The following is a 23,255-nucleotide window of genomic DNA, read 5'->3' as shown; positions in this document are numbered from 1 at the left end:
CTGGCTCTTAGTCGGCGTTCCAATTCATCCCAATGGTGTTTGATGGGGTTGACGTCAGGCCAGTAAAATTATTTCACACCAACCTCGACAAACTATTTCTGTATGGACCTCGCTTTATTCACGGGGGTGCTGAAACAGGAAAGGGCCTTCCCCAAACTAAGTTGGAAGCACAGAATCGTCTACAATGTTATTGTATGCTGTAGCTTTAAAATGTCCCTTCTCTGGAACTAAGGAGGCCTAGCCCGAACCATGAAAACACCGACAGACCATTATTCCTCATCCACCAAACTTTACAGTTGGCATGACGCATTTGGGTAGGTAGCGTTTACCTGGCATCCGCCAAACCCAGATTTGTCCATCGGACTGCGTGATGGTAAAGCGTGATCCATCACTCCAGAGAACGCATTTCCACTGCTCCACTGCACAGTCCATTGGCGGTGCGATTAACACAACTCCAGCCGACGCTTGGCTTTGCAGATGGTGATTTTAGGCTTGTGTGCGGCTGCTCGGCCAAGAAAACCAATTTCATGAAGCTCCCGAAGAACAGTTATTGTGCTGAAGTTGCTTGCAGAGGCAGTTTGGAACTTGTTAGTGAGTGTTGCAACTGAGGACAGATGATTTTTACGTGTAACGCACTTCAGCACTCGGTGGTCCTCTTCTGTGAGCTTGTGTGGCCTACCACTTTGCAGCTCAGTCGTTGTTGCTCCTAAACATTTCCAATTCAAAATAACAGCACTTACAGTTGACCGGGGCAGCTCCAGCAAGTCAGAAATGTTACGAACTGACTTGTTGGAAATGTGGCATCCTATGACCGTGCCACGTCGAAAGTCACTGAGCTCTTCATTAAGGCCATTCTACTGCCAATGTTTGTCTATGGAGATTGCATGGTTGTGTGCTTGATTTTATAGATCTGTCAGCAACGGGTGTGGCTGAAATAGCTGAATCCATTAATTTGAAGGGGTGTCCACATACGTTTGTATATATAGTGTATAATACACACACTCTTACTGTCCTTTTCCAGTGATCAAATTCAGTAGTTCCGTAGTTCCGCAAATGTTAGATGTCTCATGTGATGTGTACCAAGGTTATTATAGTTTTGTGTTACTGTATTTGATTTTTTAAGATTGAAGATTTTTATTTGAAATTCAGTTTAGTTTGTTCGTTTTCAGATATGATTCACTAGCTATTATTTAGTTTCAGTTTTTGTTTTGGTATTGGGGACAGGAGACGTTAGTGTTTTTTGGGATGTAACTTCTTGCCACTGTGGAGCACTAATGCATAAGGTGATGGGTCAGGTCACAGATTAGGTTGAAAGGTAGACTCAGCCAGATGACGTAGATGCAGGAAGTAACCCACTAGTAGTGGGTCAATTTCTGCAACAACCAGGAGCGTTGAAGCACGAGGCTAAACTTCTCAACTGTTTTGGTCCCATAGCTATCACATTGTAGCAGCGTAAAGTGCACCCGTGTACACATAGATACTGTGTGGCTGTCTGAGGACAAAGTATCAAGCTCATCTTAATGGGCACGTTCCTCTGCTCAGATGTTCCTGATGTGTGCCAGATCTTACAATGCCCAGACAGTCATTTTACGTATCAGCTAACCACATCATGGTGGTGTTCCTCTACTCAGACGTTGCATGCGTCAACCAATGGTTGTGTGCCATGTCATCAACTGTGCAGTAAGGTACCAGACTGCTATACCATGTGATGTGGTTTGCTCATAATTAAAACACCTATCCAGGTGTTGTAAGATCTGGAAAGCACAAGCAACATCTGAGTAGAGTAACACTACATGTTATTGCAACCATTGGATGACTTATGCAACGTCTGAGCAGGGAAATGCGTCCAATATCTGTGGTGCTACTCATGGCAACGTCATCTCGCTGAGGCTACCTTTAAATACAAGTCAATGTCAATGTGACCCGCTACATTCAGAAGCTTGAAAACCACATATGAAATAAAAGTTTGAAAACCCCATCAGATTTTTTACCAAAATGTAGAAAAACATATATACTGTACATAAACTGGTCATAAATCCCAGTATAGTTTTACTTTTTCAAACGGGTTTGTTAATTATTTTACTTCACTTTAATAAATATTTTTTCATGATTCGTTTTTATTTTAGTTTTAGTTTACTCTAATAACCTTGATGTGTACATTTGCTGTATAGTAGTCTCAGGGTAATTCAATTAGTCTTGACTATTCCGAGATGTTTATGGTAAAACAACGCTCCCGTACAGTGAGTGTGGATTCAAATCTGTTTTTTTAATGAGTTGAACATGAAGCCCACAGCGAACACACACACAAGGATTTAATGAAATGTTATAAGTAAATCTATGGCCTACTTCTTAGAAGAAAGCCCAACACATGTATGATTCTTGTGTTTCTCACATACACTGTATATGTGACAACATGTAAGTAAAACAATTATGGTTCTTATATTAATGTGGACTATTTCTTAGAAGACATGTTTCAGGTGTACCCATACACAAATCATTATATTATTCATAAAGATCCTTACCATATGGGTCAATCTAGTTAGGTTTGACACACCATGTCAAGTGTGTGTAAGTCATTTGGATGCTATCACTTTCCATTTTGGGAAGAGTAGTCCTTGGCAGGTGAGTTTGTATATCTGGCATGTACCCAGTCTTTCGCCATGACCCTTGACCCCTCTTCCAACCCACCATGACCCTTAACCCCCCTTCCACTGCTATCACTTTCCATTTTGGGAAGAGTAGTCCTTTGCAGGTGAGTTTATGTATCTGGCCTGTACCCAGTCTTCCGCCATGACCCTTAACCCCCCTTCCAACCCATCATTTCAAATGTAAATCGAGATTAAGTTACTGAATCACCAGTCTGAACACACCTGTATACTTTACTCAGTGTTAGAACACTGTGCCAGCAGTGGAGGCTCCTCAGAGGAGGAAGGGAAGGACCATCCTCCTCAACAAATTTCATGAAAATAAAAATAAGGGAAACATTAAAAAGTTATCCTTTTTAGATAAAACTATACAAAATATATTCACGTCACCAAATAATTTATGAAAACACTGTTAGCGGTTATGATATTTTGGCTCGGGAAGGTTTTTTCGCCTGGTCTCAGACAGCTGATGCAAAGGTCTACAGTAGCCTCAACAGCACTCTCTGGGGTAGCACCATGGTGTAGCCAGAGGACAGCGAATTTCCGTCCTCCTCTGGGTACATTGACTTCAATACAAAGCCTAGGAGGCTCATGGTTCTCACCCCCTTCCATAGACCTACACAGTAATTATGAACTTCCGGAGGACTGCCTCCAACCTATCAGAGCTCTTGCAGCATGAACTGACATGTTGTTCACCTAATCAAAGGATCAGTGAATGAATCTAGTACTAAAATAATTAGCTACAGCTAGCAGTGCATGCTATGTGGTGAGTAGTTGACTCAAAGAGAAAGAAAGACAATAGTTCAACAATTTTGAACACATTAATTTCTTTAAAAATAAAGGAGAAGCAAGTTTGCTGACTTTACACCATACTGCATGATTGTAGAGGGTTTACTAACATGTTGGTTGTAGTAGCTATGTTGACTATGACGTTAGCTAATATGGTGACAACGATGTAGCTGTGTGTAGCGGTTAGCGGTTACGATATGACATTTTGGCTTGGGAAGATTTTTTCACCTGGTCACAGACAGCTGATGTGTTGTGTTGTGCTCATGCTGTTTGTATGTGGCTGCTGTGAAGTGAACTGTGTTTGCGTGTGATCAGGGGTATATTCCTTCTGCCAATTCTGTTGAAAAACATTTCTTAAACAGAAGCAAACGGAACGAAATGGGGAAAAACATACCTGCAACTTTTGTTTGCAACTGTTGGATTAATGATTACACCATAGATCAGCTAGATGTGGGCAAGAGTGTGCAAGACGGTATTGAATGTGTCACTGTCTGCCACCTTGATAAGTCAAATCTTTCTCTCGACCTGTGGTTGTAAACTTAATTCATGGGCTAGGCTGTACCAACCTCATGATAGGGAAATGTGAGTATCATGTAGTAGCCGAAACCTATCGATGTTACATTGAGCTGGGGGAATGGAATATGAATGACAATCATCCAATATGCTGTAGAAATAAGGCCAGGCTCATACATTTTTTTATTGTCCTCCCTCATAATAAATGTCACCGACCGCCACTGTCTGCCAGGTATGCATCTGTTAAGTCCCTGGGTCACCTTCTTTTGTACAGTTGAGTTTGGTTTCCGCCTTTAGATCATGGCGCTGGTCAAGTTACTGAGCGACCTCACACTCCCTGTGTGTGTGCGTCTGCTCTTCCTCCGTACGCTACGCAGGTAGTTCCTGTACAGAATCACACTGATCACTCTATCTTGAAACTGCTTGGAGACAATGTAGTAAAGAATAATATCCAGAACTGTACTAAGGTTCATCAGGAATGTTGTAAAGGCCCCCCACGTGCTGTAGTTCGAACCATCACCACCGTCCAGCAACAGAACCACCAAACAAACGTGGAAGGGCACGAAACACACCAGCACCTGGACGATGAGCGTGATGATGATCCTGATGGACTTCTGCTTGACCTTGGGCTTGAGCTTGGAAGTTCGTCCATGGACGAGATTATCCACGATGACCACATAGCAACCAATCATGATACAGGTCGGCACCAGGAAGAAGAAGGCCAGGCGTGTGAAGTGGACGGGGTTGTCCGTTCGCAGGTGGATGATGTCACGCATCTTGATGCAGGTGGTGAAGTTGGAGGAGCGATCCGGGTCGTGGTCTGGGAAGAGCAAGGGGACAGTGCTACCCAGGGTCATGATCCACACCCCGATGCATGCTACCAGGGCTTTGGGGATGTTCTTGAGCTCCTTGCTGTGTTTGGGCTGGATGATGGCCACGTAGCGGTCAGTGCTGATCAGGGCGAAGAGCCACAGGGCCATGCAGGGGTAGAAGACAGTCAGAGCCGCGCTGACTCGACAGAAGATGTCTCCGAAAGGCCAGTAGTCCTGGCCATAGTAAACCATCCGGAAGGGGAGAAGGATGATAAAGACGAGATCCACTATGGCCACGTTGATCATGTAGACCGAGACGGAGTTCCTCCTCTTGGTGGTCAAGGCAAATACCCATAATGCGGTGACGTTGACCACTATGCCAATGGTGAAGATGACACAGTAGAAGACCAGGCCTGCGATGCGGTATTCTGTAGGGACCTGTTCCACTGAGCGGGCTGAGCTGTACTCCATGGTCATATTAGATGTGTTCAGGTCCACTACTGTAGATAAGTTCTGATCCACTCCCATGATGCATCTAACTACCCTGTGAAATGTTACTGCTGAAAAAGAGCACATGATAAGTAAATAGATGAATATTAACACATACAGATTTTGTAGTTTTATTTAACAACTAGGACGACAATAGAAGACAGGAAAGGTTGGGATTCAGAAGGACAGTGGGTCGGATTCGAACCCTTGGTAACTCTGGTATGCATGTGCCATGCTCGGTGGCACAACAACTAGACCAAATAAGTCACATGATCAAATAAATGTGGCAATAATCGTATGATATGTCTGCTGATTTATACTGTCTGCAGAAAAATAACACATGAAATATCATGAAATTGGTTTCTTTGGGAAAGTATCTTATAAGGATATATTTAATGTGATTAGCTTTTCATTTATATTTATCGTTTTAATATGGTCAAACCATTCCTTAATTGTTCTTCTTCAAAAGAGCAATGAATAAGGTCTGGTCAAACCATACTGTTAAAGCAGGTGAGCTGGTTGTCGTCAGGGCCAGAGTACTGCATTTGGGGCCTCGGGGTACCAGTTGAAACCAGTTGAAATCATCAACCCTGTTACAGCCAACTCTGTCACTTTTATAGTCACTTTTCTTCATTTAACCTCTTGAGATGGGAAAACCTTTTGTTATGAAGTTGAACATGTGCTCTTTATGGCAAAATGTTAACATTTGTTGAAATAAATAGTTTTTTTTTTCTTTTCAAAATTGCACTACCATAAAAGGCACTCAATTTGTAGAATGGCCCAGCTGTGCACTTGCAGTATCAATAGTAGATGAACAGGAAGGTGACAATTTTAGTGTACAATTGTCTTACTGTAATCATGTGTATGTCTTACAGTTACAGATACAGAGCATAGAGACAGACATCCATGTGACATTGAGCCCTGTTTCCCTTTTTACAAGCTTACGAGAGAAAGGTTTTGAAGGCTTTGGGGTCTTGAATCAGAGCAGAAAAGGAGAAGAGAGTACAAGAGATAAAGAAGTGAAAGTACAGTAGTTGATGGGAGTCTTTTGGTTACCTTGACTGGAAAACCCTTCATGACCATTTACTGTAAATGGGTTAGGAACCCTCTCTCACTTAAAGAGATCATCCAGGACTTTCATATATGTTTTAGCCAGTAGATCTGAAAGTAGATAGATTATGCATGTATAAACTACACATAGAAACATCCAGCCCAAAGCGGAAGGTTTTAGAAAATACTTAGGCCTAGATTCAATCAGATCAAGCGTTAAACGGCAATAGTAGACACCCGCATAGCAGATGTTTTGGCATGTCGGTGGTGGAACTGCCTTGAAGCCGTCAATTTGGTGAGTAGCTGCTCTTGCGCGTTGTTACGAAACCGGACCCACTTTCTTTAGAAGTTCAGAGCAAGAACGTGTAGGCTATATAGAAATAATTAGACCCACATTGAAAAATCATTCAACAAAATAATGAGGATTTCTATCATCCCAATCAAGGTGTAGATTACATCTCACATTCCATTGTTCAAATCCTAAACATAGGATTTCTGTTAATGTGACTCCGCTTTAGGTATACTGCATGGAGCCACTTGTGGATTTGACAGCTCTAACACAGTTCTGCTAAAACAACTACTATGCAGATGTTGGCTAAAGTGAATCTGATTTGAATAGAGCCCTAATTATTTGCCAAATTCCAGAGCATCTCTTTAACTTCCCTTTGAGTTTGAAGATATATCTGTAAATTGAGCTGGTGTCGAGAATGAAAAGCTTAGTAGAACAAAAGAACAAAAGTCTGATTATTACGACAATAATCATATCATATTATAGCATGTTATATTATTCAACTGTAATTATACTTTTATGTATCAAGATTTCACTCAGTGTGGTTTAACCTGAGACAACAGACAAAATCGAGAAACAGATGCTTCTCCCTATAATAGTTTGTGTGTTTGATCAACCAACACGTCCTGTTTATCTAATTAAAACACACCCAAAAAGTACCATTTAATCTCAAAACGAAATGTAGTACATTTCTTCAAACGAGATTAGCTAGATCTAAATAGCGATGGAAGCTCAGTAAAAGTGCAGCTACTTACCTAATTTATTTGCATCATGTCCTCTCTCTCTCTCTCTCTCTCTCAGCATTCTACCAGAGGCCTCACAAGCACTTCAAGACACTTGTGAAACGATGAGGCATGCAGCCATCTCTCTCTCTCTCTCTTTCTTTCTCTTGGAGTGTTGAGCTCAACACACAAAGGGGGAAGTGAAAACAGTGCTATTTCAGAAGTACCGTTTTATTGGTTGCTACAGTGCGACAGTGTAAAATCCCCTTCACTTCCTGTGTTGTATTGTTTTCACTGTTGATATACACTCTTAGAAAAAAGTGTTCCAAAAAGTTTTTTTTCGGCCGCCCCCATAGGAGCACCCTTTGAAGAACCCTTTTTGGTTCTAGATGGAACCATTTTTGGTTCCAGGTAGAACTATTTTGTGGAAAGGGTTTAAAATGGAACTCAAAAGGGTTCTCCTATGGGAGCAGTTGAAGAACCGTTTTAGGCTCTAGATAGCATCTTTTTTTAAATGAGTTTAGTAGTTAGCTATGGAAGAAACACTAGAAAGTGATATGCACTTCCCAAACTTTAGTTAACCGGTGCTGGACAAAAAGTATACTTAGATACAGAGATTATATTCCCGCACATTATTGCTGTGTGTGCGGCCTCTCTTTTCTTTATCAGGGAACTCAAGAAAGATCTACAGCTTCAATCTTCAATTAGACACCCTTAAAGAAAATGATGTGCGATTAGAAGTGGGTAGTGCTTTTGGCAGGCGGAGAAGATGGCAGATTTAGGGAGAGTTATTGATTGGAAAAGTGGGGTCTGTCACAGCGCATTAGCTCTTGGGGGAGTAATCCGCAGCAGATTGCCACCAGAAGCATATGCTGCTGGAGAGAAGTAATTAAAAACAGGATGTTGAGGTAGTCGCCATATAAACAGGAAATAAGAACGGGTGGTAATACACTTTACGCTGACGCCGGGAGATGGTTTTTACCACGGCTTTTTAATGGATGCAAACTGTCTTGAGTGAGATTCCTCAAGGTCAAGGATGGACCGGGACATGAAAACATAGCAGGGTGTTTTGTGTGTGTGTGTGTGTGTGTGTGTGTGTGTGTGTGTGTGTGTGTGTGTGTGTGTGTGTGTGTGTGTAAATAAGATTTTTATGATCAAGCTTTAGTGGATTACAAAGTGGACACAGCAAATCACAAGTCTTGAGGGTCATAAGGGCTGATTTGTTCTCTCCATGCAGACTCGTCTTTTCCATTATCATCATAGATCATCTCCGCCACTGAGGATTTGAGACACAATGGAGAGAAGCATCTGTAACACTTTCCCACACTATGTGACGTTTCCTACACTCAAGAAAACTATGCTGCACCATGTGGCTGATGAACCATGTGGCTGCTTCCCCCATTTCTTTGATCTCCTCAAAGATGAAATGTGCTGCATGTTTTGCTATGATGAGTCGGTTAGTTTGTGAGCTGATTAGTGTGTGGTACTGATATGAATCATGTCAGGGTGTCATCTCAATCCAGAGGAGGGACAATATGATACCCCTCTATGCATTAAGGGTGGATTAGAATGCCTAAACATAGTGAATACAGTCATATACTGTAAACCATATCAATGAGTAGTTGATATATATATATATCATATATATATATATATATATACACATGTTATATGCTTTGCTTCTGAAGTGTATCTTTGGTAATAAATATAGTTGTAAATCTCTTTTTCCCTCAGTCTGCTGTCTATGCCAGATGGTGTGTTGTGTTCTTAGTAATATGTTGTTGTGACAGCAGTCTGTGTGATGTCTTCCTGTGACAGCCATCATGTGGTCGGCATCATGTCTGTGTTTTTGGCAGCACTTCTTTAGGTTGGGGTATAGGTGTATTCTTACGGAGCCCAGCACTATGGAATTATATTACAGAATTCAATTATTCTTAACACAAATTCAAATCATTCAGATTCAATTTGTGGTGGCACTAATATCACTCCATACAGCACCCTCAGAAAACAACAATATAGGTGTAAGCAGGTGTAAATGTTTTGGTGGACAGACGAATGCAGGCCAATGTGGGTTGATCATTCCAAACTAATAAAACATTCCTTTCTTAGGCATGTCCCCAGGCTAATTTAGACATTACTTTTACAAACAAGCATCCAGTGAATAAAGGACACAATCGTGTTATAAAACAATCAGTCTACATTCTACTGTATTCTGTGTAACACTGCCCTCTTGGGGCTCAGCAAAGTTACTGCGTTGTGCTGGGCAAGCGTTGTGGACCTACAGTGAAGTCAGGTCAACATCACCAATGTGGACGGATATTCATTGTATCTTTCTGAGAAATACCACATGACCTTGAACACCACGGGATAATTTATTTATATTTCTTATTTATTTAAAATGACATGGTTTGATGGCCACATACAACAATCACATTAATCAAGAACAGAGGGAAACCATTGTGAACAAACTAAATCATACATTTGAACATCTTGGTAAAAAATGTAATTGATCCTGATTCAATTCATTGAGGGACATGGTTACATTTAGTACATGGTGTTGAACTATTTTACATTTATCAATATTCACAAGGTTATTTTGAAGAATAATTCATTAAGTGTATATACAAAAAGTATAATCAACATGGTTTCTAATCTTCATTCCTCTGCATTGTAATGGTCCAAAGCTTTGTATTCTTTGGTCAGAATCTCTGAAACAATTAAGTAATATTAAGCTGTCCATTTCAAGACATCTTCTCATGCAAGTGGCCATGCTGTTTAATAATGTTCTTATGTGTTTCTTCTTTTGATCAACTTGTCATTATATAGGCAAGCACTTTGTTGGATGCAGAAACAGTCTGCTACCTGGGCTGTCATAGATCAGTGTCTCTATTTCCAGAGGGTGTGAGATGCCTCTTTAAACTTGTAATCAGTTATACAGTTATAGTTCTCCTCAGAGATCCTCTGGCAATTTGCTGGTTTCTGTCTCACTGCTGGGAACGGATTGTTGGCTGCTGAACTGTTGGTCATTGGCTCATCATTCTCACTGGTCGTTGACTGGTCATTGGCTCACCGGTCTGTTGGCTGGTCATTGGCTCACCGGTCTGTTGGCTGATCGTTGGCTCACCGGTCTGATTGATGGTTGTTGGCTCTCCAATATGTTGGTTGGTCTTTGGCGCACCAGTCTGTTGGTTGGTCTTTGGCGCACCAGTCTGTTGGTTGGTCGTTGGCTCACCTTTCACCATTCTCTCACGGTTTGTGTCTGGTGCTGTTGAGGTGGATCTTCATACCATCATTGACGTCTCTGGACGACCCCTCGGGCAATGTCCGTGCTGCGCTGGAGAAGGACACGCTCACCTGCCTCTTCAGGATCTTCAGCACCTTACTCTTGTAACCCTTACAGGCAAAGAAGTAGATGAATGGATCCAGGCAGGAGTTGAGGTTCATCAGACAAACAGTGAAGTGTAAGGAGATCTGGAAGGCTGTGAGTTCAGCACAGTCTGGTGTGTAGATCAGCTTTCGGATCATGTATTGGAGGAGGTTGATGTGATAGGGGCTGAAACAGACCACAAACACCAGAGAGACGCAGCAGATCACCCCGATGGCTTTTTGGCTGCGCCCCGACTTGTCCGTCAGCTGATTGGCCTTGGCGGCGAGGCGGAGTTTATAGCACAGTATGGAGTAGCACACCAGGATGGTCACCACGGGGACTCCGTAGCCTAGGAATACGGCGCCAATCAGGATATAGGAGATGTTTGGCACCGGTTCGAAGTTGGGATACTCCATACAGGTGATGAAGCCATCAGGTTCCTCGTTAGTCATGGGCATGGAGAGGAGGGGCAGAGTTTGCATTAAGACCAGCAACCACACCCCGACACAAATGTACCGGACATTGGAGACCTTACGGAAGTGTGCGAATCGGAGCGGCAAGACGACAGCAATGAACCGGTCCACACTGAGGCAGGTCATGAAGTTGACCCCGGCGTAAGTGTTGATGTAGAAGATCAGCCCTGTGATCTTACACAGGGTCTCCCCCAGGGGCCAGTGGAAGCCCAGGGCGTAGTAGATTATCCGTAATGGTAGTGACAGTGTGAACAGGATGTCGGAGATGACCAGGTTGGCGGAGTAGAGCGTGGTGGAGTTCATCTTCTTCACGTTGGGGCGGATGATGTGGAAGGCCAGGGCATTGCCCAGCAACCCCACGGAGAAGACAATGCAGTAGAAGAGGGGCATGAGGACTCGGGCATACCCCCGGTGGTTGTACAGAGTAATGCAGGTGTCTGAGTCGTTAAGGGTGGGGGTTGGATGGCTGGAGGTTGGCGGCTGGTTGAAGGTCCTCATCACCTCCATCTTGGGGCCAGTGGAAAGGGAAACTAGCTATATCTGTGAAAATAAGAAAAAAACAGCTTTGTCAATGCCAAAATGTTCATGTTTGCAGTTAGTAGTACACATCACTATTGACTGAATGGATGTAGATGTACACTGAGTGTACAAATCATTAAGAACAACTGTACTTTCCATGAAATAGACTGACAAGGGGAATCCAGGTGACAGCTACAATCACATATTGATAAACCCACACAGGTTAAAGAAGGATTTTTAAGCTTTGAGACAATTGAGACATGGATTGCGTATGTGTGCCATTCAGAGGGTGAATGGGCAAGACAAAATATTTAAGTGCCTTTGAACGGGGTATGGTAGTAAGTGCCAGGCGCACCAGTTTCTTTTCAGAACAGCAGCGCTGCTGGGTCTTTCACGTTCAACAATTTCCAGTTTGTATCAAGAAATGGTCCACCACCCAAACGACATCCAGCCAACTTGACACAACTGTGGTAAGCATTGGAGTCAACATGGACCAGCATCCCAGTGGAATGCTTTCGACACCTTTTAGAGTCAATGCCCTAATAAATTGAATCTGTTCTGAGGGCAAAAGGGGGGAGAGGGTGCAACTCAAAATTAGGAAGGTGTTCATATTGTTTTGTGCGCATAAAGTACATGCTAAATGACCAATTCACGTCACGTCACAGGAAAGTATTTGTGTTAAAAGGCACACTAGGAAGTCTACATCCCTACAGGGCACTCATACACTAGGAAGTCTTCATCCCTACACTCTACGGGCGCTTTCACATATCCTGGACCCTGCCCAGGCTGTGGGTCCAAGATCCAGGACCAGGGTACGAGATATTGTGACGCGGCAACACCCTTTGCTGATGTTCGCATGCAAAAATGTTAACATACGAAGTTGCAACCAAGTGATTTTCGTTATTTTCCGTTGGTCATTAAACTTTTGTTAGCCAGCTAACGTTATCTTGACATACTATTAACTAACTTAATTAGCTAAATTAGCTAAGATACAACAAAATTAGTTCAAATAAGGGCAAAGGGGCGACATTAACTTTCTGTGAAACTGATACCTTATTGGAGATTTCGGATATGGGTGGAATTGACAAATACCCACAAAATACAGTGGTTTATGAGAATATTTGCGAACGTAAGGGGGCAAAAGGCTATTTAACCTTTTAAGGCAGGGGGCTAAATCTGTGTCACAAAGAGTGTTTCTTGGTAGTTTTAAAACAGATATAAATTGGAGATTACATCCCAATATTACACTTTATGTTCATTCTGAAAGTATTCAGACCCCTTCCCTTTTTCCACATTTTGTCACGTTACAGCCTTGTTCTAAAATTTATTAAATGGTTTATTTTCTTCTTCAATCTACACACAATACCCCATAATGACAAAGAAAAATCTGAAATATGACATTTAAATAAGTATTCAGACCCTTTACTCAGTACTTTGTTGAAGCACCTTTGGCAGCGATTACAGTCTCGAGTCTACTTGGGTATGATGCTATAAGCTTGGTACACCTGTATTTGGGGAGTTTCTCCCATTCTTCTCTGCAGATCCTCTCAAGCTCTATCAGGTTGGATGGGGATTGTCAATGCACAGCAATTTTCAGGTCTCTCCAGAGATGTTCGATTGGGTTCAAGTTCAGGCTCTGGCTGGGCCACTCAAGGACATTCAGAGACTTGTCCCGAAGCCACTCCTGCGTGGTCTTGGTTGTGTGCTTAGGGTTGTTGTCCTGTTGGAAGGTGAACCTTTGCTCCAGTCTGAGGTCCTGAGCACTCTGGAGCAGGTTTTCATCAAGTATCTCTCTGTACTTTGCTCTGTTCATCTTTCCCTCGATCCTGAATGGTCTCCCAGTCCCTGCCACTGAAAAAAATCCCCACAGCATGATGCTGCCACCCCCATGCTTCACCGTAGAGATGGTGCCAGGTGCTCCCTTCCAGTTGCATTGCTGGGAATGATTTGTTGTTGTACTTCATCCTCCTCAAAAGACTCATTATAAATTTCACAAAAATGATTCAGCACCCAGAATGCCGTAATTAGAGTGTTCATTATGTCAATGTGAGAGTCATTGCGTTTAAGCAAACACCCCCATCTTCCCTTCAGTCGACCAAAAGCCCTCTCTAAAGTCATGTGAGAACTACTGATCCTCTCATTAAAGTTGATCTACACAGGTGTGATTGCTCTCTGAGTAGGGCTTCATCAGCCATGGAAGAAGTAGGTATGCGGCATCTCCTAATATTACAAGTGGCACTTTCGCACCATGAAAGGTCTCAGTCCATCTTTGGAGTAGTCTGCCCTCCTGACCCTTGGTAAACAGTGCTGAGTTTGCCAGCACACGGGCATCATGTACTATGCCTACTCAAACCAATGTGGATGTCCGATGTTAATGTTCATTTGTGATCTACAACCCCTTTCTGGACCAAGAGTAAAACCTCTATCTGTTAAACAAGTCCCACTTGTCTTGTGGTGGTGCTATGATGGGTATATGTGTCATCGATTGCTCCACAGCACTGACCTGATCCTGGTTGACGGTCCAGGAATCTGTTACTATGTCTCTGAACTCAGCCTCAGTTGGTGTCTTGATATGAAGGTGTAACATTTTCTCCCGGATGAGACTGGCAATTTGATTAGTGACTGTGCATGCAGTTGACAAACCTAGACCAAACAATAACAAGATTGTTCGGTACTCTACATTAGTGGCAAGCCCTCCACAGACAAATGGCAACAGGCTGCTCCACAGACAGTGCTTCCCTGTAATGACACTGTTGCTGGACAATATCACATAGACTGAGGAATGTTGTCTCCCTCATCCTAAAGTTCGCTCTCCACTCTGTCAGTCCAGCCTTCAAATGCAGTCATCCACCACTGTGCCTCCCTTGGAACAGCCCATATACTCCAGTGGAGGCTGGTGGGAGGAGATATAGGAAGACGGGCTCATTATACGGGCTGGAATGGAATCAATGGAACAGTCAAACTACATGTTAGTCATTTGGCAGACGCTCTTATCCAGAGCAACTTACAGTACTGAGTGCATACATTTTCTTACATATATATATTGGATGTGTTATTCTTTTGTAATTCTTTTTTTTTAAATGAAATATTAAAACATGCAATCTATCAACATTTACTGTCGGCCTCCATTTATTCCATTCTGGACATTACAATGAGCCGTCCTCCTATAGCTCCTCCCACCAGCCTCCATTGATATGCTCTTGGTAAAAGATAATTACACTGTTTAGGCTTACTACTATGAAATTGTAAAAAGGAATGGTAGACTACAATATAACAATTCTAGCCAAGATAGATCTGACAGACCATAATGATAGATCTGATCTAGACTTATTTGAAAACAGAATATACATTTGTTTTAAAATTAAATCATATATGCCTGCCATCGTGTCATTTTGGCTAGTGTTCTTCATAGATATTAGATTGCTGGTGCCACATATCAGACAACATTGTAAATGTCCTTGTGGGTAAATGTTCGTGACAGTTTTTATAGGCTATATAGAGGCAACAAGTTGGAGAGAAATAGCTAGGCATTCAACCTCAACTCTTGATTGATCCTTAAAAAGCGTTGGCCTCAGAGTTGTTGTGTGAGCCTCCTGTCTTGGTTTAGGCAGATAGGGGGGAATTCCAACCTGAGGTAAGCATGCGTAAATGGAACGTAATTCCTTTTCTCTGCCCCTTTCTCTCTACACATATTCTGACCTTCAACTTAAACATGAGAATAGCATGCTATTCGTTTTGGGTGGACATCAAAGAAATTCATGTGTGGTGGAGGTGTGTCTACAGATTCTGACCTCGACTTAATTCCCTCATAATTCCACCACCTTTACACACGATTCAATTATGAATAGTTGAGCAAGCTGTCAGATCCAAGTGGGAAAACATATTTATATTTTCTGATAGAAATAACACCATTCTCCATGCACTGTAATTTACAAATGGATAAGCTCTATTGATAAGAGCTAGGTATATGAGTGAGCCGTTTGGTTAAGTGGGTTGTAGATATAAATTACAAATGTTTTATATTTATTTTACTGTATGACCGCTGGTGTGATGGAGTGAGAGGTTGGGCGTGTGAAGGTCGGTATATTCCCGCTCGTTGGCTACATCTGCTGGCCAGGAAGGGTAAGACCCTAGTTACACACACCTGAATATAATTAGGTTGGAGGTTGGGTGGTAGCTGTTTATCCTGGCTTTGGCCAGATCTGTTTTTGGTCTGGAGCAGCAAGCCTTTACTGACCCCCCACTGCTACACTAGAGACAATTGTGAAACCAGCCTCATGGCAGCAAACTGAAGCTGATCAACACATCACCTTTTCCACAGTGAAGTTTTTAATAAACTATGTTTCCTGACTCATTAACACAAGGCCAAATCCAAGGACTCAGGGCTGTATTTCATTGTGATCTGTAGTTACAACCTTCACACACGTTTTTCCCCCCTCTAATATATATATATATATTTAAATATTTGCAGAAGTGCTATAGCCTTTTGTCTGGAGTAAGAACATGGTAAAAACAGTGTGGCCACTATAGAGGTCCTATAATTTGCTGTTCTATATGTAATTCTATGGTGGCAACAGCATTAGAGTAAGGTGTTACAAAAGGTGCTATCTAGAATCTTAAAGGTTTTTCTCCTGTCCACATAGGAGAACCTTTTGAAGAAGCATTTTTGGTTCCAGGTAGAACCTTTTTTGTTCCAGGTAGAACAATTTTGGGTCCCATGTAGAACCCTTTCCACAGAGGGTTCTACACGGAACCCAAAATAGTTATACCTGGAACCAAAAAGGGTTCTACCTGAAATCAAAAAGGGTTCTACCTGAAACCAAAAAGGGTTCTCCTATGGGTCATTTAAACATTAAGGGCCCCAACCTCTTAACCAGTAGATATTTGAGCCACAGTGTGCAACATTTAATTATATAGATTCAGTATCAGTGAGCCACCTGGTTACATCTTTATTTATATATTACTAACTTCTAAACTGGCCTGGTATAACAGCCAGGTCTCAAGGGTGTGCCCTTGGGTATGAGCTGCCTAAGTTGTTTTGATGATGTGAACCTAATCATGATTAATCAATTGTACATTGAACCTGAGAACAAAATATTATTAGCCATAGTTTACAGTTCTCAAAAATGCAACTTTTGTTTTGGAACAATTTTTGAGTTTAGATTTTCGCTTCCCAATACTTTCCCAATTCTACCTAAACGTCAAGTCAAATAAATGCTTTACTTGAAATAATGAATACACAATCAACAATTGAAGAAACCAAAACACAAATGTGCACCTACCAAAACCAGCTGTATTATTGCATACTTCCAAAGTGTCAGAGTAAAGCAGGATAGTTCTTCCTTGGCGCGAGACAATTGTCCTCTCAGAGTTCAGCAGAGACCATGTTCCCCTCGGGTTTTAGAGCAGAGTGACACAGAGTGACAAATAGAGAACTATGTTTGAGGGGCGGGCAGACTCTCGTAACCATAGTGACATTATAATATTCTGTGTTGCTGTTATGTTATGTTCTTGAGTTTGTGGATCTCCCCCCCCCCATGTCTGTCTCAAGCTGTCGCATATCTACACGGTCATTTTTTTAAACATGTTTTGTCTGTTTTTAAGACTATTTTGAGTATAGTACAGGATATAGACATGGAACTTCATCTCAGATCTAGTTGAGTCATTTACTACTTGTGTTAACCATCTCTTTTAGAATAACAAACAGATTTCCCACATGTTAATAATGATGACTTAATAGTGAATGTCAAATTAGCTATATATGATAGATAACTGATCAATCAGTGTTCAATGTTGCTATACGCTCGCCCTCAATATTATTAGGTGTTTCTTTTGTTCATACACTACTGTCAAAGTATTCACATCCCTTGCACTTATCCACATTCTGTTGCTTTACAAAGTGGAATTCAAATGGATTTAAATGTAAAAGATCTACACAAAATACTCTAATGTCAAAGTAGGATCATTTAAAAAAAGATTTGTTTAAAAAAATCATGAAAAATCAAACACTAATATATCTTGACTAGATAAGTATTCAACCCACTGACTCACTTCGTGTGAGAATAACCTTTGACAGTGATTACAGCTGTGAGTCTTTCTGGGTAACTCTAAGAGCTTTCCACACCTGGATTGTGCAACATTTGCCCATCATTTTTTTTTCAAAATTCTTCAAGCTCTGTCAAATTGTTTTTTGATCATTGCTGTACCACTGTTTTCAGGTCTTGCCATACATTTTTAAACAGATTTAAGTCAAACTGTAACTCGGCCACTCAGGAACATTCACTCTCTTCTTGGCAAGCAACTCCAGTGTAGATCTGGCCTTATGTTTTAGGTTATTGTCATGCTGTGTCTGGTATAAAGCAGACTGACCCAGGTTCTTCCCTTAAGGATTTTTCCTGCACTTAGCTCCATTCCATTTCTTTTTTTATCCTGAAAAACTATCTTGTCCTTAACGATTACAAGCATAACCATAACATGACGCAGCCACCACTATGCTTTAAATTATGGGGAGTGGTACTCAGTAATGTCTTGCACTGGATTTGCCCCAAACATAACAATTTGTATTCAGGACAAAAAGATAATTGCTATGCCACATTTTTTGCAGTATGGCTTTAGTATGTTGTTGCAAACAGGATGCATCTTTTGGAATATTTGTATTCTGTACAGGCTTCCTTCTTTTCACTCATTTAGGTTAGTATTGTGGAGTTACAACAATGTTGTTGATCCATCCTCAGTTTTCTCCTATCACAGCCATTAAACTCTGTATCTGTTTTAAAGTCACCATTGGCCTAATGGTGAAATCCTTAAGTGCTTTCCTTCCTCTCCAACAACTGAGTTTGGAAGGACGCCTGTATCTTTGTAGTGACTGGGTGTTTTGATACACAATCCCAAGTGTAATTAATAACTTCACCATGCTCAAAGGGATATTCAATGACTGCTTTAAAAAAATCCATTTACCAATAGGTGCTCGTCTTTGTGAGGCATTGGACAAACTACTTGGTTTTTGTGGTTGAATCTGTTTGAAATTCACTGCTCGACTGAGGGACCTTACAGATTGGGTATATGTATTGGGTACAGAGATGAGGAAGTCATTCAAAAATCATGTTAAACACTATTATTGCACACAGAGTGAGTCCATGCAGCTTATTATGTGACCTGTTAAGCAAATGTTTACTCCTGAACTTATTTAGGCTTGCTATAACAAAGATGTTGAAGAATGAAGACATTTCTTCTTTTCCTTTTTAATTCTTAAAAAAATAAAACATTCATAGTTGATTCCATGTTGAAATTATGCTGTATGTGTAGTCCAGTAATACAAAATATACATTTAATCCATTTTAAATTCAGGCTGTAACACAACAAAATAAGGAAGAAGTTGAGGGGTGTGAATACTTACTGAAGGCACTATAGTAATGATGCTACATTGTAAGTTCTCTTGGCAACGGGGTGTGCCCTGGAGAGGATGTGGTTTGAGCCATGTGTGTGTTCATGGCCCCCTCTATCTGTTTCATATCTTGACAATCATTGACATTTTCTTATTTTCGCTGTTCTTTTCTTTCGCAGTACAGCTCTGGTTTTGTGGTTTGGTATGTGTTCTCTTCCACGAAATGACTTACATCCCTTCACTTTTTCCACATTTTGTTGTGTTACAGCCTGAATTTAAAATGGATTCATTTGAGATTTTGTGTCACTGGCCTACACACAATACCCCATAATGTCAAAGTGGAAATATGTTTTTAGAAAAAAAAATAGAAAAAATAATGTAAAGCTGAAATGTCTTGAATCAATAGCTATTCAACCCCTTCGTTACGGCAAGCCTACATAAGTTCAGGAGTAAACATTTGCTTATCAAGTCACATAATAGGTTACATGGACTCACTCTGTGTGCAATGATAGTGTTTTAACATACAGATAATTGTAAGGTCCCTCAGTCGAGTAGTGAATTTCAAACACAAATTTAACCACCAAATTTAACCACAAAGACCAGGGAGGTTTTCAAATGCCTCGTAAAGCCTATTGGTAGATGGGTAAACCAAATAAGCAGACAATGAATATCTCTTTGAGCATGGTGAAGTTATTAATTACTCTTTAGATGTTGTATCAATACACCTAGTCACTAGAAATATACAGGCATCCTTCTAACTACAATAGGAGAAAACTGAGGATGGATCAACAACATTGTAGTTACTCCACAATACTAACCTAATTGACAGAGTGAAAGGAAGCCTGTATAGAATACAAATATTCCGAAACATGTATCCTGTTTGCAACAAGGCACTAAATCACTACTGCAAAAAATGTGGCAAAGCCATTATATTTTTGTCCTGAATACAAAGTGTTATTTTTGGAGCAAATCCAATACAACACATTACTGAGTACCACTCTCCATATTGTCAAGCATAGCTGTGGCTGCATCATGTTATGGGTATGCTTGAAAACCTGGTTCAGTCTGCTTTCCACCAGACACTGGGAGATGAATTCACCTTTCAGCAGGACAATAACTTAAAACATAAGGCCAAATCTAAACTGGAGTTGCTTACCAAGAAGACAATGAATGTTCCTGAGTGGCTGGGTCTCAGTTTTGAGTGAAATCTACTTAAAAGTCTATGGCAAGACCTGAAAATGGTTTTCTAGCAATGATCAATTTGACAAAGCTTGAAGTATTAAAAAAAAAGAATAATGGACAAATGTTGCACATTCCAGGTGTGGAAATCTCTTAGAGACTTAATTAATTAATTAATTAAATTTAATCAATTGTGAATTCAGGCTGTAACACAACCAAATGTAGAATAAGTCACACACACAGGAAGGTATGCATACATACATACACATTGGTCATTCTTAAATTGCAGTGGCAATTTGCATTCCTCGCCTTCGCAACCATGAAAAGCACTTTAATGTGAGAAATAGTTAACACATGATACACGTCATTGTTTACATTGAACTGTTGTTTATCAATGATAAAACATAATGCACTGCAACACTATTACTGCAACACTTTATTTGTAGAACATTTCTTAACTTGTTATGGACGTGGTACCGAGGTGGGAACCACAATCAGCGGAAATGTTTAAGAGCGCCACCTATAGAGGTTGATAAACCTCAAACTTTCATTAAAATTGACATACAAAATACTGAATTAAAGCTACACTCGTTGTGAATCTATCCACCAAGTCAGATTTGTAAAATGCTTTTCGGCGAAAGCATGAGAAGCTATTATCTGATACCATGCACCCTCAAAATACTGCAACGTCACCTAACACGACAGATTTTGCGTTAGCCATAGCAAACCAAAACGCTGAAATAAAATATAAAACATTCATTACCTTTGACGAGCTTCTTTCTTGGCACTCCTAGATGTCCCATAAACATCATTTAGGGTCTTTTTCCGATTAAATCGGTCCATATATAGCCTAGATATCGATCTAAGAATACTGTGTGATATACGGAAAAAAATAGCGTTTCATAACGTAACGTTATTTTTTAAAATTCAAAAAGTCGACGATAAACTTTCACAAAACACTTCGAAATACTTTTGTAATGCAACTTTAGGTATTAGTACACGTTAATAAGCGATAAAATTCATCAGGAGGCGATGTAAACATCATTAGCTGTCCGTGTAGAAAAACATGTCTGAAAAGAGGTCGACCAAACATCCGGTCGGAGACAGCAGGGAAGGAGTTCCCTTGTTTGGGTTAGACCAAGAATCAATTGCGAATCAAATGACATGACTCTAGACACCCTGTGGAAGCTGTAGGCAATGTAAACTCGGCTCTATTTAATTCGGTTCACTTTGAACAATTGCTTGAAGACGCGGAAGGATATATTTTTCCATTTTCAGTGAACAGATTTCCCTGCACTTTTCGATGAAACCCCCGTTCTGTTATAGCCACAGCCGTGATTTAAACAGTTTTAGAAATGTCTGAGTGTTTTCTATCCACACATACTAATCATATGCATATACTATATTCCTGGCATGAATAGCAGGGCGCTGTACCTTAGGACAAGCTAATTGAATTAGGGCCTGCAAACTCAAATTAGAGCAAGCAAATTAAGTAGAGCTGTAGTGATATGTTTTGGGGATTTAGAGATACATTATAGTTTATATAGAAAAGTATGTGGACACTCTTTCAAATGAGTGGATTTGGCCATTTCAGCCACACCTGTTGCTGACAGGTGTATAAAATCGAGTACAAAGCCATGCAATCTCCATAGACTTTCCTTTCTAACATGTCAGTTTTGTCAAATTTCTGACCTGTTAGAACTGCAAGTGCTGTTTGTCAAGTGGAAACGTCTAGGAGCAACAACGGCTCAGCCGCAAAGTGGTAGGCCAAACAAGCTCAAAGAATAGGACTGCCAAGTGCTGAAGTGTGTCTGTCCTCGGTTGCAACACTCGCTACCGAATTCCAAACTCCCTCTGCAAGCAAAGTCAGCATAAAAACTCTTTGTCGGGAGCTTTATCAAATGCGTTACCATGAGCGAGCAAGCCTAAGATCAACATGCGCAATGCCAAACATCGGCTGGAGTGGTGTAAAGCTCGCCACCATTGGACTCTGGAGCAGTGGAAATGCATTCTCTTGAGGGATGAGTCATGCTTTACCATCTGGCAGTCCGACGGATTAATCTGGGTTTAGCGGATGCCAGGACAACGCTACCTGCCCGAATACATAGGGCCGACTGTAAAGTTTGGTGGAGGAGGAATAATGGTCTGGGACTGTTTTCATGGTTTGGGCTAGGACCCTTAGTTCCAGTAAAGGGAAATCTTAACGCTACAGCATACAACTACATTCTAGACGATTCTGGGATTCAACCTTTGTGGAAACAGATTGGGGAAGGCCCTTTCGTGCTCACCATGACAATGCCCCTGTGCACAAAGCATGGTTCATCCAGAAATGGTTTGTTGAGATCAACATGGAAGAACTTGACTGGCTTGAACAGAGCCTTGATCGGAATGAATTGGAACGCCGACTGCGAGCCAGGCCTAATCGACCAATATCAGTACCCAACCTCACCAATGCTCTTGTGGCTGAAATGGTCATGTAGTATGTCTATCTAAATGTGAAGAGGGGATGTGTAGACTTTCACAATGATTTCATTAATAACATTTTACCTTTATTTAACTTAGCAAGTCAGTTAAGAACAAATTCTTATTTACAACGACGGCCTACCCCAGCCTAAACCTGACGACGCTGGGCCAATTGTGCACAGCCTTATGGGACTCCCAATCACGGCCGGATGTGATGCAGCCTGGATTTGAACCAGGTACTGTAGTGATACCTCTTGCACTGAGATACAGTGCCTTAGACTGCTTCACCACTTGGGAGCCGTTGATTAGGTGGTGTTTCTAAATAAAAGTGTCATTGGTGTCAATCAATTTAAATGAAGAGAAATTAAATTGTGAGCAAAATGATTAATCATATCACTAGTAAACTATTTTTAAAGGGTTCAAGATCTAAAATTTGAGCATCTGTGGCCTCCATTTTAGAAAAAAAATGTATTGCCAAAAATGTGTTATTGGTGTTACCATCATGGGTATTACTACTCCTACTGGTGCTACAATGACAGAATAGTGGTAAAAATGATTTAT

General features: G+C 41.1%; 2 protein-coding genes and 1 long non-coding RNA gene across 9 annotated transcripts; 1 reads left to right on the top strand and 2 right to left on the bottom strand.

Moving 5' to 3' along the window:
• Positions 1-2,245: 2,245 nt before the first annotated feature.
• On the bottom strand, positions 2,246-7,497 carry gpr18 (G protein-coupled receptor 18). Of its 4 annotated transcripts, none has more exons than XM_029665328.2 (3): positions 7,343-7,497; positions 6,305-6,409; positions 2,246-5,316 (listed from the first exon to the last, which is right to left on the bottom strand). In XM_029665328.2, the coding sequence occupies exon 3, from the start codon at positions 5,285-5,287 to the stop codon at positions 4,241-4,243; it is 1,047 nt and encodes a 348-aa protein (XP_029521188.1). In that variant the 5' UTR covers positions 5,288-5,316; positions 6,305-6,409; positions 7,343-7,497; the 3' UTR covers positions 2,246-4,240. The 4 variants fall into 4 exon arrangements, with proteins under 4 accessions (XP_029521188.1, XP_029521124.1, XP_029520955.1 ...); XM_029665264.2 differs by having other exon boundaries at positions 2,246-5,319; positions 6,305-7,013; positions 7,343-7,496; XM_029665095.2 differs by having other exon boundaries at positions 2,246-5,319; positions 7,343-7,496.
• Positions 6,123-9,031, top strand: LOC115133018 (uncharacterized). The gene is made up of 2 exons (XR_003864168.2): positions 6,123-6,593; positions 7,389-9,031. It is a non-coding gene; the product is annotated as an uncharacterized LOC115133018 (long non-coding RNA).
• A 648-nt stretch (positions 9,032-9,679) lies between these two features.
• Positions 9,680-17,090, bottom strand: LOC115132649 (G-protein coupled receptor 183). Of its 4 annotated transcripts, none has more exons than XM_065026401.1 (3): positions 16,951-17,090; positions 14,172-15,297; positions 9,680-11,689 (listed from the first exon to the last, which is right to left on the bottom strand). In XM_065026401.1, the coding sequence occupies exon 3, from the start codon at positions 11,654-11,656 to the stop codon at positions 10,556-10,558; it is 1,101 nt and encodes a 366-aa protein (XP_064882473.1). In that variant the 5' UTR covers positions 11,657-11,689; positions 14,172-15,297; positions 16,951-17,090; the 3' UTR covers positions 9,680-10,555. The 4 variants fall into 4 exon arrangements, with proteins under 4 accessions (XP_064882473.1, XP_064882508.1, XP_029521607.1 ...); XM_065026436.1 differs by having other exon boundaries at positions 14,172-15,265; XM_029665747.2 differs by having other exon boundaries at positions 14,172-14,561.
• Positions 17,091-23,255: the final 6,165 nt, after the last annotated feature.

This window comes from Oncorhynchus nerka, linkage group LG1 (assembly GCF_034236695.1).
Source record: "Oncorhynchus nerka isolate Pitt River linkage group LG1, Oner_Uvic_2.0, whole genome shotgun sequence".
Taxonomy (NCBI): domain Eukaryota; kingdom Metazoa; phylum Chordata; class Actinopteri; order Salmoniformes; family Salmonidae; genus Oncorhynchus; species Oncorhynchus nerka.
The sequence above is the reverse complement of the archived record's forward strand: the minus strand, read 5'-3'. Positions and strand labels throughout refer to the sequence as shown.